A 15,989-nucleotide genomic window follows, 5' to 3' on the forward strand; every position below is an offset into this window, starting at 1 on the left:
CAGACAACATCTATGGTCTTGTATTGTTGCATCGATCATAATTTCATTTTCTGCATCACTACTTGATTGAGGCAAGTCCGATGGTGTCGAACCCAGGACCTACACACCCTCCCTCACACACAAAAGAGTCACGCACGACTTTTACAGATGAAACGACTGAGCAGTTCCACAACATGCTTTGATGATAACAAGAGTGTTCGAAAAACTCAAGTGTAATGAGGGTTTATGGGAGGGGCCTACATGAAATGGATGGATGTTCTTTTAACCCTTTCTATGCCAGTGAGTCAAATGTACACAAATATCACACACAAACCTATGGGAAGGTATGATGTGGCAAGCAGAGGGTTAACCTTTCACTGTTTGAGCCACCTTCTACCTGACCCTAATCCTATGGTTTTCTCGGGTCCCGATCATAGAGCATGACATCATTGGACGCCACGAAAAAGATATTATTCGCATGACGAGAATACGGTATGCCAGAACAAACTGCGTGGTTGTCACTATCACATGGTTGTAAGATCGCATTCTGTGGTTTATATTATACATCATGAGTGGGCGTTCGCCAATCAGAATCTAAGAGATCTTGCTGATCAAGTGTAAAGCCAAAAGGAGAACCCCCGATTAATAGTTTCTGATCATTTTGATATCTTCGTTTAGCGTTTGATTTAATAAGACTCAGAAGAAGATAAATTGGTAAAAAGAATGGTACAGCGGACGACATTGTACATATACGTTACGGCATTCCCAAACATGGTATAGAAAAAAAAATCAACATCAAAATATTAATCCATCCTCTTTAAATTTCTCGTATGGATTGCATGCTGACAACACTCCTATCGAGACGCACGGTGTGACCATACAATTGCATCAATGAGAAAAACTAAGCCATGCTTAGATCAAATACAAACATTATGACATTCCGAAATCGAAATGAAATGGACGGAGTTTTCTCCAACCCTTTTCATGATACTTAGTGGATAGATAGGGATGCAACGGGAGCGGAACCGGTCTATCAGTTCGGCGAGCTATTTTGGGGAGGGGCACGTGAGTGGGTTTCCCCATAGCAACGGGGGAAAGCATTGAGTATGTTCCTCTGTTGTCGTTTTGCTCAGGAAATGTGTCTTTGATCAAACACAGACATGCCAATCAGCACGCCGTTTCCACCCTTCTAGAATTCGTCAGGACATCACCTGGATGAGCTGTAACTCTAGTAAACTGCTTCTTTTCAACTGTCAGGAAAGAGCAGAGAAGATCCAGCCAGCGTCACCTGTTTCTTTAACCCTCATTGATACCCAATGACGAGTTATGCTTCCAATAACTCCTATGTATGCTACAGTATGAGATAAAATGTTCTTAGAACCCAACTCCTCGAACTTCCGAAGGGCAATATTTGCGCGGTAATTTTCTCAGCCATTTAATTCCCCGGTTGCTGATCTAAAGGTAACACAAGTAGCGTTACTGGTAACAGACCTAAACGGGCGATTCCGCACTTGGGGAGGTCAAAGTCGTTTTCTAACACCCCCGGTTCCGAGTTCATGCACCTTCGCAGATATCATCTATCTTTCACGGGTGATAATGATCCAATTTTCGTGGGGAAAGGGAAGGCCCCATGATACGGCTTCGCTTGGGGATCGGTGAGCCGCGGGGAACAGGATTTGTTGCCAGCCTCTGAAATTGTCAATGAGGGTTTAATAGGCGTCACCGAGGAACGCGGTAGCAGTTCAACTTTTGATGTGGAAACACAGATTTAGAAGGGTCTCCAATGATTGGATCAGAATAAGAAATGGAACCTTCGAAAGTTCTTTCGGGGCCCGCGACGCGACAGTCATCACTCACCGTCGAGCGGGTTTGAAGTGAAAGCGGATAAGATCCAAAGTGTTTCTTTTTGTTTTGTTTTCTATTGCTTCTTCTCGGGTTTTTTTTTTTTCATGCCTGATGGGAAAAGGAAGCATCATCATGTCAAACTGTCACCTATGCTCGGCTAGAGAGTGGCGATGGGTTGGTGATATTTACACTGCTCAATTATTTTGTAGAACGTTCTCACAAAAATGTCTCCATTGTAAAACCTTATTTACTGTGGTATAGGTGGCTCTGCACACGCATCAACTTAAAGTTATGTACTTTATGTTTCTTCAATTGCCATTGCAATTAAACCCTGGTGTTTAGAGTCCATTATATCAACAGTTAATAGTCTAAAAAAAAAACAATGTGTTATAGCGCACCTGATTCAGCGTTAACAAGACAGGAGCCCCCGACGGCTGAAACTTAAATTGTTGAATTGAAGTACTCGCGATTTGGATGTCAAGAGACTCTTTCCCAGGTCTGCTGTATACCGCGTTAATTTTGCCGTTGAAGACGTTGGCATGGAGCTGAACTGGCTGCCGATGATGTTTGCATGCGTTAGGGCAACGTAGCACAGACGTACAGCACCTCAATTGATGTCGCACCATCACGCATCGAAAGGAGCGATAAGGTATCTGGATAGACCACTTTGAGTCCGAGGAGTCCCCAGGCACCCGCTGTTCCACGCACATCTGCCGGCCAAGTACCCTTAGAGTATTCAGCCATGTTATCCTTCGGATGCGAGCGTGATGATGTATTTACACAAGGGCAGATGCGCGATTATGTGAAATGTCTTGTGCTCGTAGAGACAAACAGAATGAAATATCATGTGGTGTTCCATACGTCACGGCAAGTCGCAAAACACGCAACAACAATGTAATAGTACACCGGACCTTTCACAATAACAACAGAGAACACGCCGAGACGGGAAGAAACGAACAGATGCTATAAAAAGAGTACCCTACAGAAATAGAAGCTAGCAATGAAAAAGTTTAGAGATGAATAATCTACGGTGTCTTCAATAATTGAAAGAATAATAGGAGTCGTTTTCAGAGGCAGTAATATCTAGGACGGTAGATACCATCACTCTTAGGACATACTAATTTGAAAGAAAAACTGTACTTGAACAACATCGATACTACGCACTGATAGGATGCTGTTAGAAGGGGTTCCGATGCATATAATACGACGCTAAGCCATGACACTACTACACGGACAAAGTTTACTTGTGATCGCGCTTCGCATGTTGCCAGTTGACTATTAAAAGCTTTTGGCTCTAACTCAGTGATATTTTGTAGAGCCCAAATATTCTTTTGATCACAATTCTTTTTTAAATCTCGCAGTAGCGATCAGTGATCACCCACTGCATTGCTAAGATAACAATACTCACATTTGTGATAAATATTACATTAGAATGATAACGATAATATTAATCACAATTATGTATTCGAATATTGGTTATTGATATCATCGTTTAACGTTATCAAACCGATCTCATTTAACGGAAAGTAGCGTCAGTACGACAAAAGGGTAAACTCATTAATGACATAAAATGTCATGTATCTGACGCCAAGCTAATGAATAGACGAAACACAAGGCGCTCCTGGCATACTTCCAACAAAGATCCGTAGTAGATACAAGGTTTCTTACAGACTGATTATAGGTTTCACACCGTCTTAGACTGAGGGCAGGTTCAGTTTCCTTCTTCCAAAGTTGGCGCCAACTCACTGGCCAGACAGTCTTTTGGTCGTAAAAAAAAGCAACCAAACAAACGAGGTCGAGTTCAGGCTAAATATAAGTCCTAACCAAACAAATAAGGAAGTTATGAGATTAAGACGCGGACGTACTACCATTAAGGATTAATTTTGGCGCGTAACCTATTCCCCTCCTCTTCCAAGGTGCGCATTTTCTTGATGATAGAATAGGAGAATGAGAATGAGAACGAGAACATCACATTCTGTTAGGTCCATGGTTGTAACGAATAAAGTTCTATCGTATTAATTTCGAGGGGAAAACGAAATGCGCACTTCAGGCATCGTAGAGTAGCTCCTTCTGACATCGTAACTATTTCCAAATGTTAAGTATTTGTGTACTAGTTATTGGTTAGCTGAGGCGGAAGAGCATAATATTCGTTTTTAGGCAAATATATTCGTTCACTGGACGGTCTGTATACAAACTCATCATAACTGAATGAATAGAATCTTGATAAAATAAATAGATTTGATAAAAGGAGGTTCGCACACATACTCACAAATCATAACAAACAAAAATACATACACAAAAAAAGACAAAATACATTGCATATAAGCAAACGTTCGTTTGTGTGGCTCTATACACTTATAAAGATAGGTGACAGATATAATACATACAGACCTATAAATATATTTCTTTCTCTCACATTTTCTGTTTCTTTGTCTTGCGACCTCCCAAAATCTGTCAATGAATTCCGCTCCAACATCTACAATACTCGTCAGAAGTGGAGCCTCCACTCGATGACATACCCGCGGATCTAGCTATTACTGATTATTCACATCATCGTTGTTGTTGATCTATTACGTTTTTATTTGCTCAAGTGGGACAAATAAAAGAAATCTGAAATTGAAATGATACTTCGTTCTTTCGTTCCAGGTTCTGCCCGAGCGTCTTGATCTATCTCATCTCCGTCATACCGTGCCTCTGGTTCCTGGAACTGGACCGCCTCCAGATAGAACTGGACTTCTGGGCCTTGCTCCGACCGTCGGAGCACTGTAGCAACTTTCCGAACTACATGGTGGACAACAACAGCACACTGACCAACGAGTCATCGTCTGTGGCGGACACGATGCCGGTGAGTAAAGATCAAGAAAAGTTCAGCTTCTGAGTACACACACAGACACACCGATAGACAGACAGACACATACACACGCACGCACACACACACTTGCACACACACTTTTTTAGTGATATTCTTTATTTAAATCTCATTCTCTTTATCAGGCTCATTTTCACAACGAAAGTAATATGAACAAAAATAAGCAGCTGTATTATTATTTGTGTTGGTGAATCACACACACACGCACACATACACACACACATACACACACACACACACACACGCACACACACACACAATTTGAACACATTGGTATGAATCTAAATGTGTTTTAAATCTGATTTCAGTGTATTTTACCTTTAAAAAATTGTAAGGTGAACCACATCGCAATCCACAGAAGATAAAAGGCAATCTCGGGACCCATCGTCTAAAAATTCAACTGCATACTGCACCTCGCTCAGACTTTGAACACGAGTAGAGAAAGTCAAATTGATAGAATGATAGCGCACTTTTATTACGTGTATAATATAACTACAATACTGTTCAATGAGAAATACGAAGGATGACTCGAGTGAAAGGTAAATCTAACTTCACAATCTTAAAATTTGACTTCTCCCAAGAAATATCTCATCCAGCTATTAGCATTCCAAGATTCCGATTGCACAGAGATTGTGGTGATTATCCACTTCATGAACAGTGTCTTGAATGAAAACACGAACGACCATTCAAATGCCGGGTAGCGCGCATGCGTGATTGATACTACAGGAGAATGGCCTCACATGCTTCACTCTGCCAATGTCACAGTATTTCGCGCCTTCAATCACCTAGCCGCCAGTGATGATTATTTTTGACGACATATCTGTCAATTAGTGACTGCACCTGTATGCATGTCAATCCTCTCACGCGTTCACGCTATGACTGCGACTTAGGTGAACTTTGATGACATTTTTGTTGAGACCCGCGTATGTGAGGCAGGTCTTCTTCAGTTGGTAATTCAGACATAAAGGCTTCGAGAAGGAGAAGATCCATGTCGACACCGTAACCGGGACATCATGGACATCCCCCAGGTCTCACAGTAGTCACCTTTCAATTCTTTCATCAGTGGTGCTCCGGAAGAGAGGGTAAAAAAGGAGGGGCGTAGACGAGAAAACGTCGTCTTATAGACACTGTCTTGTCGAGTTCACACTCTTGCAGCAGTCCGGCGAGCCATCCGCGCGGAAATCTGGCGCCTTCCGGGCCGGCGGGTCAGGCGAGTTCGCTTGATGCGCTCCCGTGGAAGTGAAAACAGGAGGCGAGACATTTTTTTTTCTTGAAGGATTCTTCAGCTAAAAAACAAGTGCCTAGATATTCTTCCAGGGAGGGAACCAATGAGGTGAATGAAAGCTAATAAGCAGATACGGGAGTGATTGTGCGACAAGGAAGACATTAATGAGAAGCAAAATTAGGCAGTCTTCCTAAGACGAGTGATTTTTTTCAATGGCACAAGGCTGATGCAGTCTACGGTCGATAACAATAATTACTATCGACATCAACCTATGATATGATTGTATCGCTTTGTGTGAATCGATATCAAATTAATCCCATTGACCTACAATGGGATAAGGAAAGATCAGTGTTTGATTAGAAACTGAACTAGAAGGAGAATTTATATCTTTCCCGAAGTTGTTGCGTTTCTTATTTTCCAATAGCTTTGCCACTCCACGTTTTAGTATAAAAAAACAATGTTCATGAAATGAAGTTTGTCAGTTCAAAATTACGAAGATGATGTGGATAAGGCTCTTAAGTCTGAAAAAAAAGATGATCAATGTGTTCGACTGCTGTCCGGTGCAGTTATTCTTGGACAATATAATTATGTTTCTTAACCCAGGAGTATGATATGGGTAGCAGGTGACGCGGAGGGGGGGGGGGGGGGGGGGGAGGGTAATAATGACAGGGCCCTGTGGTACGATTGTGCTGAACTGAATTAGGCTTACCTGGGTACTGAAGAAATCATTTTAAATAATTATGATCATAATTGTTATATTTTCATCGTTGTTATTTCTATCATTTTTCAGTTTTCTTGACATTGTTATTCTCATCACGATGATTATTGTTATCAGTATACTTTTTTAATTATATATTTACATTACAGTTGTCATTACTTTTATCGTCACTATTAGAATTTTTACTTTGTTGTTGATTAAATCACCAAGAACATTTCTTGTCATTTAAAACTATATTAAATCGAAAAACACAACGAATGCTGATTGTCAATTTCTGCTCTTGGTTTGCGTAAAGCCGAGTTCACTTTGTCCTTGCTGTTAATCGCAAACCATTTCCGATTTCCCAGTAACAGCTGGTCCCCTGACCACTGCTCAGGGGGGTTCACAAACTATCCAAACTGCAGAAAACTGACATTTGGTTGTAATAAAATCGGTAAAACAGGTACGGCAAGCTCGCTTGTGATCACTGGAAACAAGGAAGTTTCGTCACCACAAAGCGACCTCAACCATCGTTTCTCTCGACGTGTAATATTCACGGACGCGCTGCGCCTCCAGTGTTTCCTCGAATGGCCCCAGAGTTGTGCTGAAATGTTCAGCCAGTAATATCGGTGTATGGTGTTCAGTTAGATCTTGAGTTGGTTGTTTCTTTTTCCTTTATTAAAAAACGCGGAGAGTTTCAGGATATTGGATTGGTGTTGGGCGCCAAAGTTCCGTGTCAGTGACACACTGACTTCTCAATGACATGTCATGGTCTTTCCGTGGCTGGGAAAACTATGCCAGGTTCATTCCTACCGACCTATCTCAAAAACTACTTATTCTTCTTCACCTTCTTTACTTCTGGGGGCACTGTGGTCAAGATTGTCGACTTTCAATGAGAGGCCCCGAGTTGCGAATCCTGCCAAGAGCCTACCAAGAGCCTACCTCCTTATCTACCATGATGTCCTGTATCTAGCCACCTTGAATGTCATCTCCTTGCAGGCTACCCATTTATACACCTGGGTATAGATACATACATCAATTACCTTGCTGAAGACCAAGGGTGCAAGATTGGACTCGAATTCAGGACCTTAATATTGAGATTGCAGTACAAGAATCTGCTATATAGACCATAACATTATACACACCATTGCTTCGATATCATCAACCTCGTCTGGGGCCCACAGAAACCACCAAAATCGAAAAGAAGTAGCAGTCAAAGAAATATTCACGAAGATGGCACTATCTCAGTTACCACCTGACCTTATAGTGTCGTAATTCACCAAGGATTCGTCAAAAGAAACCGCCACATGATCGTCAAACACAGACATTTCTTGATAGGGAATATCAATTGCTCTTATCGTGTCTTCATCATCAAACTTTCGGAGTACGACTCTTTGATTTACTTAAAGGCAACCTCCTTCAAGTATCAATCCATGGTTTGGCGGAGGGGGCGTCTTGAACGGACTGCACCTGGTGGGGTGCGTCTGGACGGTTCTGCTCTAGACTCGTGCCCCAGACCACAGACATTTATTTCCTCTTCCCAGGCAACCGAAAGCAGGATGGATATCGCTAAAGGGTGATCATGATTGGGGGCCATATAAAATGTCTGGGCGGAGGCGGCGCTTGCACCTGCTATTTCGCCATTTCGGGTTTAAATAGGCCAGAGTTCAGCCTATCAAACGATTTTATTACCGAAAGACTTTATCTTAAAGTGAAAAAGTAGCAGCGTTCATTTACGAAGTACGGAGAGACTCAAATAGAAGGTAACTCATTATCACCAAAACTTGACAACACGTATGAGAAAATATTCCTGTAATTCAGTTTAATAGTCGTAAAATATAACTTAGGTGAAACTTTATGATATGTTACAAAATAAAGAGGTGACTAGAATATTCCTTAACAAAGCAGTAAAGTAATAAAGATAGTGTTCCCAAGCCTTGAGACGTTTCGTTCTTAACTGTACCTTTTACTCCTTGTGCCACCTGCAATCAGCTGATTAAATAGCAAGGTCTATTCTGGCATAGGTAATAGTGGGACATGACATAGATTCAGATCATCAGCCCAGTTGAATAAAATTTAAGGGTTAAGGGATGAAACGGTCTTTTTGCGAGGTCTTCCATACTTCCAAGCAATGCCTGCTGTCTCACCCATTGATAGCTAGTATAGCACATTGGAGTATGATGAACAAATAGCAAATTTTTCTGACAAGCATCTCGCAGAAATCAATGAAAAAAGACCCCCCCCCCCCCAAAAAAAAAAAGGCAAAATAAAACACCAAAAAAAAAAAAAAAATACAAGATTTTGATTTGAGAATCTTCCGGGGCCAAATGAACATAAATAGGAACACAACAGACACCATCAGAGTATCCATCTCCACCACTCTGTCAAACCTTAACGAAATGATAACTTCTGCGAAAAAGACCGGCAACTTTGTACACAACAACGAGACGAGGTGTGGCTTCGTAAAAAAAGAAGAACACTAAACAAAAAACAAAAACAAACAAAAAACAAGGGATCAAACAGAACCTTTGTAAAGTTGAGCAGTGTGAGATTCTTATCAAAGCACTTAAAGTGCAGCACGCTATGGAACCGTAAAATCTCGTCAAAAAGAAATAACCTATAATTACATCCATGGAGAACAATTGAATTTCATAACGAAGGTATGAGTGCGGACAATCAGTCACTGGATGATAGGTATTTAAAGTGAAAATGGAAGAAATTCTAATTTTCTTAACGTTCATGTCCTCATTTATCTGCATGAGGTTACAATATTTTGAGTTCCAGAAGAAGCAAAGCGAAACATCAATAATTTCGTGTTGGACAGGATTCCTTTGCCACATTTTCACTCTGGTGTCTGGCATGCCCACGTTGGTGAGAAATTCCTGTGAAAGACTTCTCAGACATATACATTTTCCTCCTGGGTTTTTGACACTACCCCTCTGCCACATTGTCATGACAAGGACTTCGTAAACCCTCCATATTGGTGTTCGTCACGTCCTTATGTGAAAAAAAAAAATGTCACGGACATTTCTTACAGATGCTGACACTCCAGCTTCGTCACGTTCTTGTGTCAGTGATTTCATGAACTCTGTGTATGGGTGTACGACGTACACTTGTCTTATTTCGTGTCAAGAAGTGCATGAACATTTCTTGACGGTGTATGACATGCACTCTTCGCTTCGTTTCTGTGTCAATGATTTCATGGACACCCATTAACCAGCTCAGAGCTCCTCTCGCTACGCCTCTGCGCTGTTACAATTGCGTGCTCGGCGCACAGCTCGGAGTTTGTTTTGTGCCCCACTTCCGATTGGAGATGATATCTGGAAATTGAACTCCCTCTTAAGAGAGGGATTACTAATCGCATCACATCAAGCCACAAACAATCGGGAAGAAGAAAACTTAACGGGTGGAACTAGGCCACGAGTGGACGGGTTGGAACCAGGGAAAATAGACCGTGGGCTTGATTCTTTTTTAAAGGGTAGGCCTAAATGTTAAGGCAAGAAAGACCTATACTGGAGCACGATGTTACAAGCTGTAGCTATACTCTAGGTATACAGATAGGTAGACCTGTGTAGAGTAGGATGTAGGTCTTGTACAATAGTGTAGAAACAGGTGTATGCGATTCGAGGCCATGTTAAGTAGGTAACATACTAGTACTGCATGTTGGAAATACACAATCATTAATGTTATTTTTCTTTTCAAATTGTGATATCATGGTAATTTTACCATGGTAATACCATGGTAATACCATGGTAAAACCATGGTCAAGTCACCACAGTACATGGTAAATTCACCTCAGAAATACTATGGTATTGTACCATGGTACCGGTACCATGGTATTTGGTAAGCACAGTAATACCATGGTAATATACCATGGTACATGGTAAGAGCAGTAATATCATGGTATTTTGCCATGGTAATACCATGGTAATGTACCATGGTTTTATTAGGGCAAAATTACCAGGTTTCCATGGTTCATTACCATACCATGGTATTACCATGGTAAAGCCATGGTACTTTTTTTGTAAGGGTATATACAGACAACACCTACTTCGCTTTTTTCCCCTTCCTGTATTTCTGTTCTATTATTCTGCTGTTGTCTTTTCGTTTCTCCCACGGAGGGTTCAATGAGTCATAAGTTGTTTTCTGGATGCTCCTCCATCCATTATGTCAAGTGAGCAGGATATGGCTTAACTTTGGGGTGAATCAAGGAGCGATGAATATAGTGGGAAGGACCGGTCTATATGCTTGCAGGGGCTATCGAGTGTAACTTCTGTCAGCAAATAGCTTAGACATTGCTTTTGATACCTCCCTTGACAATTTACCTAAAAGCAATCTTTTGTTTCAAAACAAAAGTAAATACTTAACACACTATACAAGGTGTGTGCGTGTATGAATATGAACAGATAATTATGTGTTTATCTATAAAGAAAAGAGGTATAAACATTGAGGTTAGGAGAGAAAGAATAATGAAACACAATAACCTGTCGTTACCATGCACTGGCGGCTTGTTAACGTAAGTGGAATTTGAAACGTTGATCTTTAGCGGATAAGCATTAAATCAATCTGCCCAATTAAGACACTGTCTAGGACAGAGCAACCGAAACTTCATCCACCTCATCACTTAAAGTATTGTTATTTAGTTACCACAGATGATTAAAGGGCTTGCAAAGGCATAGAATTGACAAGGATTTGGAAGAGCAGTAAGATCTAAATGAATTGCAAGCATGTGTGTGTGTGTGTGTGTGTGTGTGTTATGTGTTAATTTCATGGAAACACTATTCATGGCAACAATCTATACAACAACAACAACATCAACAGGATAAATCTGAGTCTGTGAACTCACTATCGCTCTGTCTAAATTTGGATGTCCACGTCTACGATTCCTCCAAATTATATTTGCCTCGAATCCAGGAGCAGACATCCAATCAAATCCCGCGCCCTGTGCCACCCGGGGTCCGTTTCATGAAGCTATCACATAAAAGCTATCACATAAATCTTAGAATGGCCAAGCCGCTCCTAAGCTAGGAGAGACTTTCACAGAGAAGTGAAAACCATTTCACGAAGTCTCTCCTAAGCTAGGAGAGACTTTAATTATTTCAATCATCATGTTCGAGGGTAATGCTAATTAACATATCATTAGCATATCAGTAACGTGTGTTACATGCGGTGTGCAGTCGCTACATAGACATAGCACGTATACACACAGGGTATACACACTATACAGCGCAGAGGCAACAAATCTACGACGGAGGCAAGATCCCAAAGGCCAAGTTGCATTCTACACCGCTAATAGTACATATTTCAATTAGTGAGTATGTTTAAAGCTGCCTGCAATTGAAAAGTAATGCATGTGGATTCATAATATTATATTATGTGGATATATTTTTGTTCGAATCTTCTACAATTCTCCAAGGGCTAGCTAGATGTAGATCTAGTCTTACCGGTAGTAGCGTTATCTCAATAGTCCCACATAGGCACATCGCCGTTTGTTTGAAAGACTAAATAGCCAGCTGAGTTTATGGAGCTAAATAGGTAAAACGTTAGTAATTAGCATGGTAAATTAGTAATAGTGAAATGTTTGTCGGTTGATTTTTATGATATATTTAGCGTGCAGATATTTCATGAGAGCAATTGCCCGATTTGTTCATGTATGGCTGAATTGCAGGTAACTTAAGGCAGGGTTCCACACAAACTTTTACTTTTGGTGGCCCAAACAAAGGCAAACATCCGACCTTTTTTGGTGGCCCGATCAGGCCGCCAAATTCTTCATTTCTGAAATTTTGGTGGCCCGACGTGTGTTTTTGGTGGCCCAGGGCCACCGGGCCACTGTTAGTGTCGAGCCCTGCTTAAGGCCTGAATAGTGTAGGGGATCGAAGAAGAAACCGGAAATTTCATAAGAATTGGTCTGCATTTATTTTTAATTTCTATTGTTATTCTTTTGAAGACGTGTCTAACCCTTAACATTAAATAATGACACTGTCACTAGCTGTTTTGCCTGTGTGGATAGTATTCAGAAGTTATACAAATTTTCCGTTTTGTGTCAAATCGACAGGAAAGATCTGTTTGTTTGGTTTTTTTTTCAGTCTAGAAAATCTAGGTTATTTTGTCCCACAGAATTATGGGCCTAGCCTAACTAGGCCTAATGTTTTTACGCCCTAACGTGAACTGTAGAGCGTTAGCATTTACAGAGAAGCGGCTGTAGGACCTAGTGTAACATTACCTGTGTCATTGTTACATTTACAAGTCCTAATGTTACTATCTAACGTTACTATAGGTCTACAACCAAAATTTGTAAAGTACTGGGGTTTCAGGGGTTATAACCGCAACCAGCCCGAACACAAAGCACAGTGTACAACTAACAGGGAGTGCCCCGGGGTTCTATTTAGAGAGTCAGACAGTGGTTAGACTAACTAGATCTAGTGGTAGTAGGAGGGCCTAGTAGTAGTACGTAGATCCAGGTCTACACAGAATACCATATAAATTGGAAACCATGGTTCAATCAGATCTTGGTTCAGACTTGAAAGCTATCTTCAACAATTCTAAGTGCATACAGCACTGTAATCGCAATGCATATGTCACAATATAGGTAGAGAATGATGTTTACCTAAATTCATTGGCATGGAACCTCTAGAATTCTACTGCTATACTATTAGATGTCTATAGATCTAGAATCCGGTGGTATAGTGATCCTGAGTAGCACCTACTGACCTAGATACAACTTAACCAGTGTTATACCAAAAATATAACCAGACTAGACCCTTAGCCTTGGTATTCCTAGATCTAATTAAACACATTATCACTAACATAAGTAGGCCTATCACTCATCAGTAAGGAAGTTGATGGGTCATCTAAATAGTGCTATCTATCAAGGCAATTAGTAGATTCTATAGGTCCATACTCCGATGCAAGTACCGCTTACACAACTTCTTTTAGCAATTTAATTCATGATGACATGACAACAGTTGATGGTCAGAGTCAGACTGTGGCTGCATCTCAGGCTGTAACTGCGACCAGCCCTAAATGTGAAACTACAGTACAGCTGGTCCTACCAAATCTTAGGTAGATGTAAACCTTGCCACGTGGATGCCTATTGACAAGATCTAGAACCTCAAGTCATAATACCCCAAACTATAGGCTTGCACATGTTGAATTGAGACAACTCAAATACTAGTAGTGTGTCTTTTAATCATCCCCCCCCAAAAAAAAAAAATAATATAAGGTCCTTTACATATTTAAACTGCAAAAACATGTGAACTGATTTCAAATTTCATGCATATTCAAGATATTGTGTGTAAAATCTTGTATAATCAAACAACAGTTTGAAAACACACTTTCTATTTTGTATTCACATTTTTAATTATAGTGTTAGATATGGAACATCAGTCAGACTGCTACAATCAGACTACTGCATCTCACAAAGCCCAGAGTCAGTTGCTGAACTTCACTGAACACAGAACCAAGCTGCTGAACTTCCATCTTCTCCACAGCTATACTGCTACTGAACTTCGTTGAGACTTAGCTACCGGCATGGTCACCTTCAACAGAATGCAAGTATTTTAGCTAATACCGGTACTATTTTAGCAGACAACATATCTGTATAATATATTTTCAAATACTACAATTGCAACATTATTTTCATTTGGACATCAAATTGTCTCTGGATTTTTAGTTGAATAGTGTTAGACAGGAAATATTGAAACGATGTTTGCTGTACTGTCCAACCTGGTGATTGAAAAGAAACATTCTTATCCAATGAATAGTGACCCTTCTAGAAACAACTGTTCTGTGCGTTCTTTTTTTTAAATTTCACTATCTGTAGAATATGACATACTGATCCAATTGAAAAGAGATAATTCATGGAAAGGGGGGGGGGGGGTACAGTGTACCTGCATGTCTACATGTTTCAAGCTCCTGAAACAAACTTTAGCAGTCACGTTATCTTAATAATGTAGGTCCTACTATGATTGTTTATTATTACCCATTCCCTTTTCTAGTATCAAAACAACCTCATGCTCTTACAATGTTTGAAACAAGAATATTCGACATAGCTTATCATTTTAAACTGTGAAAAGTCCTATTTACAGCTTATCAGTAGATACTAGTGAATTCAGTCTTTCAAAATCAATGGTAGGGCTTTACAATTTGATTGCTATAGCGTGTATAGCAACGGCTATTATAGCACCCATCTCTAACATACTTTGTAATGTCCCATGTCCTGCACTCTTGTTTTGTTTGTAAGATATTAACTGTTCTTGTATATTGAATAAACTCCAAACAGCCAAGGACCAGACAAAAGGTGAACTTCATCCAGTTCAGAGTTAAGGACTGGGGGCAAGATGCAAATGGAAAAGTCAAGTGACAGTGTCATGGATATTCCACCATCTTCATTTGGTATGTTAAATAATTATTTTTAGCTATTGAAGCAAGATGAGAAATCATATGTTATCTTGATCATCTACAGTTGGCTGCTAAATTATTCAACCCCTCTTGCATTTTGGACACTCTGGCATAGTGAATTACATTTTAACTGAGATTATTTCTAAATCATACAAGTGAAGATCAGATAGTTTGCTACAAGTAAATAACAGATGAGTAGCCTTTGATTTGCGTATAGTTACAAACATTAATCATTCATGGATAAAGAGATATGGTCCAGTGATCACATTTATGGTCATTTTCAGTCCTTTCAGTGATCACTGAAATACTTCGTTGAATATGGTTTGTTCACTCAATGTTTTGATAGGTGACACAATATGATGGAATTTGATGTAGGATTCTTAATATTTCAGTTGGCATTTTTCATTGTACAAAAACATCTAAATGAACTAATTTCTAGTGAAAGGTGCCACCATAGAGTTTGTACAGAGGTTTAGCCATGATATCAATAATTCAAAGTTTAAGTCATGACAAAATGAATATAACCCATTGAAATGCTAAGAGTTGTGTATAGAATGGCAAGATACAACAAAAATTCCATAAAACAAAAGAAATTAATTGTTATCATCAGACCATAACATGTCACGCTTCAGTGATCACAGAAAGGTCTGAAATGACCACAATGTGCTCACTGGACCTTATCTCTTCATGCATGAATGATCAAAGTTTTTAACTTTATGCAAATCAAAGACTATTGATAAGGTAAGCATTTGTCATAAACTATCTGTTCACCACTTGTATGTGATTTAGTAATTGTGATGTTATTTAATTTGCCATAGTGTCCATAATGTAATGGAGTTGAATAATTCTGCTGCCAACTGAATAAAGTGAATGCTTGTTATTAATTTCCCCTCTCATTCATTACTAAAAATTCTTACAATTTCCTAACAGGGGCTCATTACATAGTGCTTCAAACTGTGAAAACTGGCAATTAC

The 15,989-nt window shown here is 40.0% G+C and overlaps 1 protein-coding gene across 1 annotated transcript in view; it reads left to right on the top strand.

The window, feature by feature from the left end:
* The window catches only part of LOC139738027 (transmembrane protein 26-like), a 46,291-nt gene that overhangs the window by 20,167 nt on the left and 10,135 nt on the right, over positions 1–15,989 (top strand). Inside the window, exon 2 of the mRNA XM_071648696.1 lies at positions 4,471–4,654. Coding sequence (XP_071504797.1) covers positions 4,471–4,654 — 184 coding nt within the window. The remainder of the gene's footprint in view (positions 1–4,470; positions 4,655–15,989) is intronic.

This window comes from Diadema antillarum, unplaced genomic scaffold (assembly GCF_040938485.1).
Source record: "Diadema antillarum isolate AM-2024a unplaced genomic scaffold, OU_Dant_1.0 scf00000029, whole genome shotgun sequence".
NCBI lineage: Eukaryota > Metazoa > Echinodermata > Echinoidea > Diadematoida > Diadematidae > Diadema > Diadema antillarum.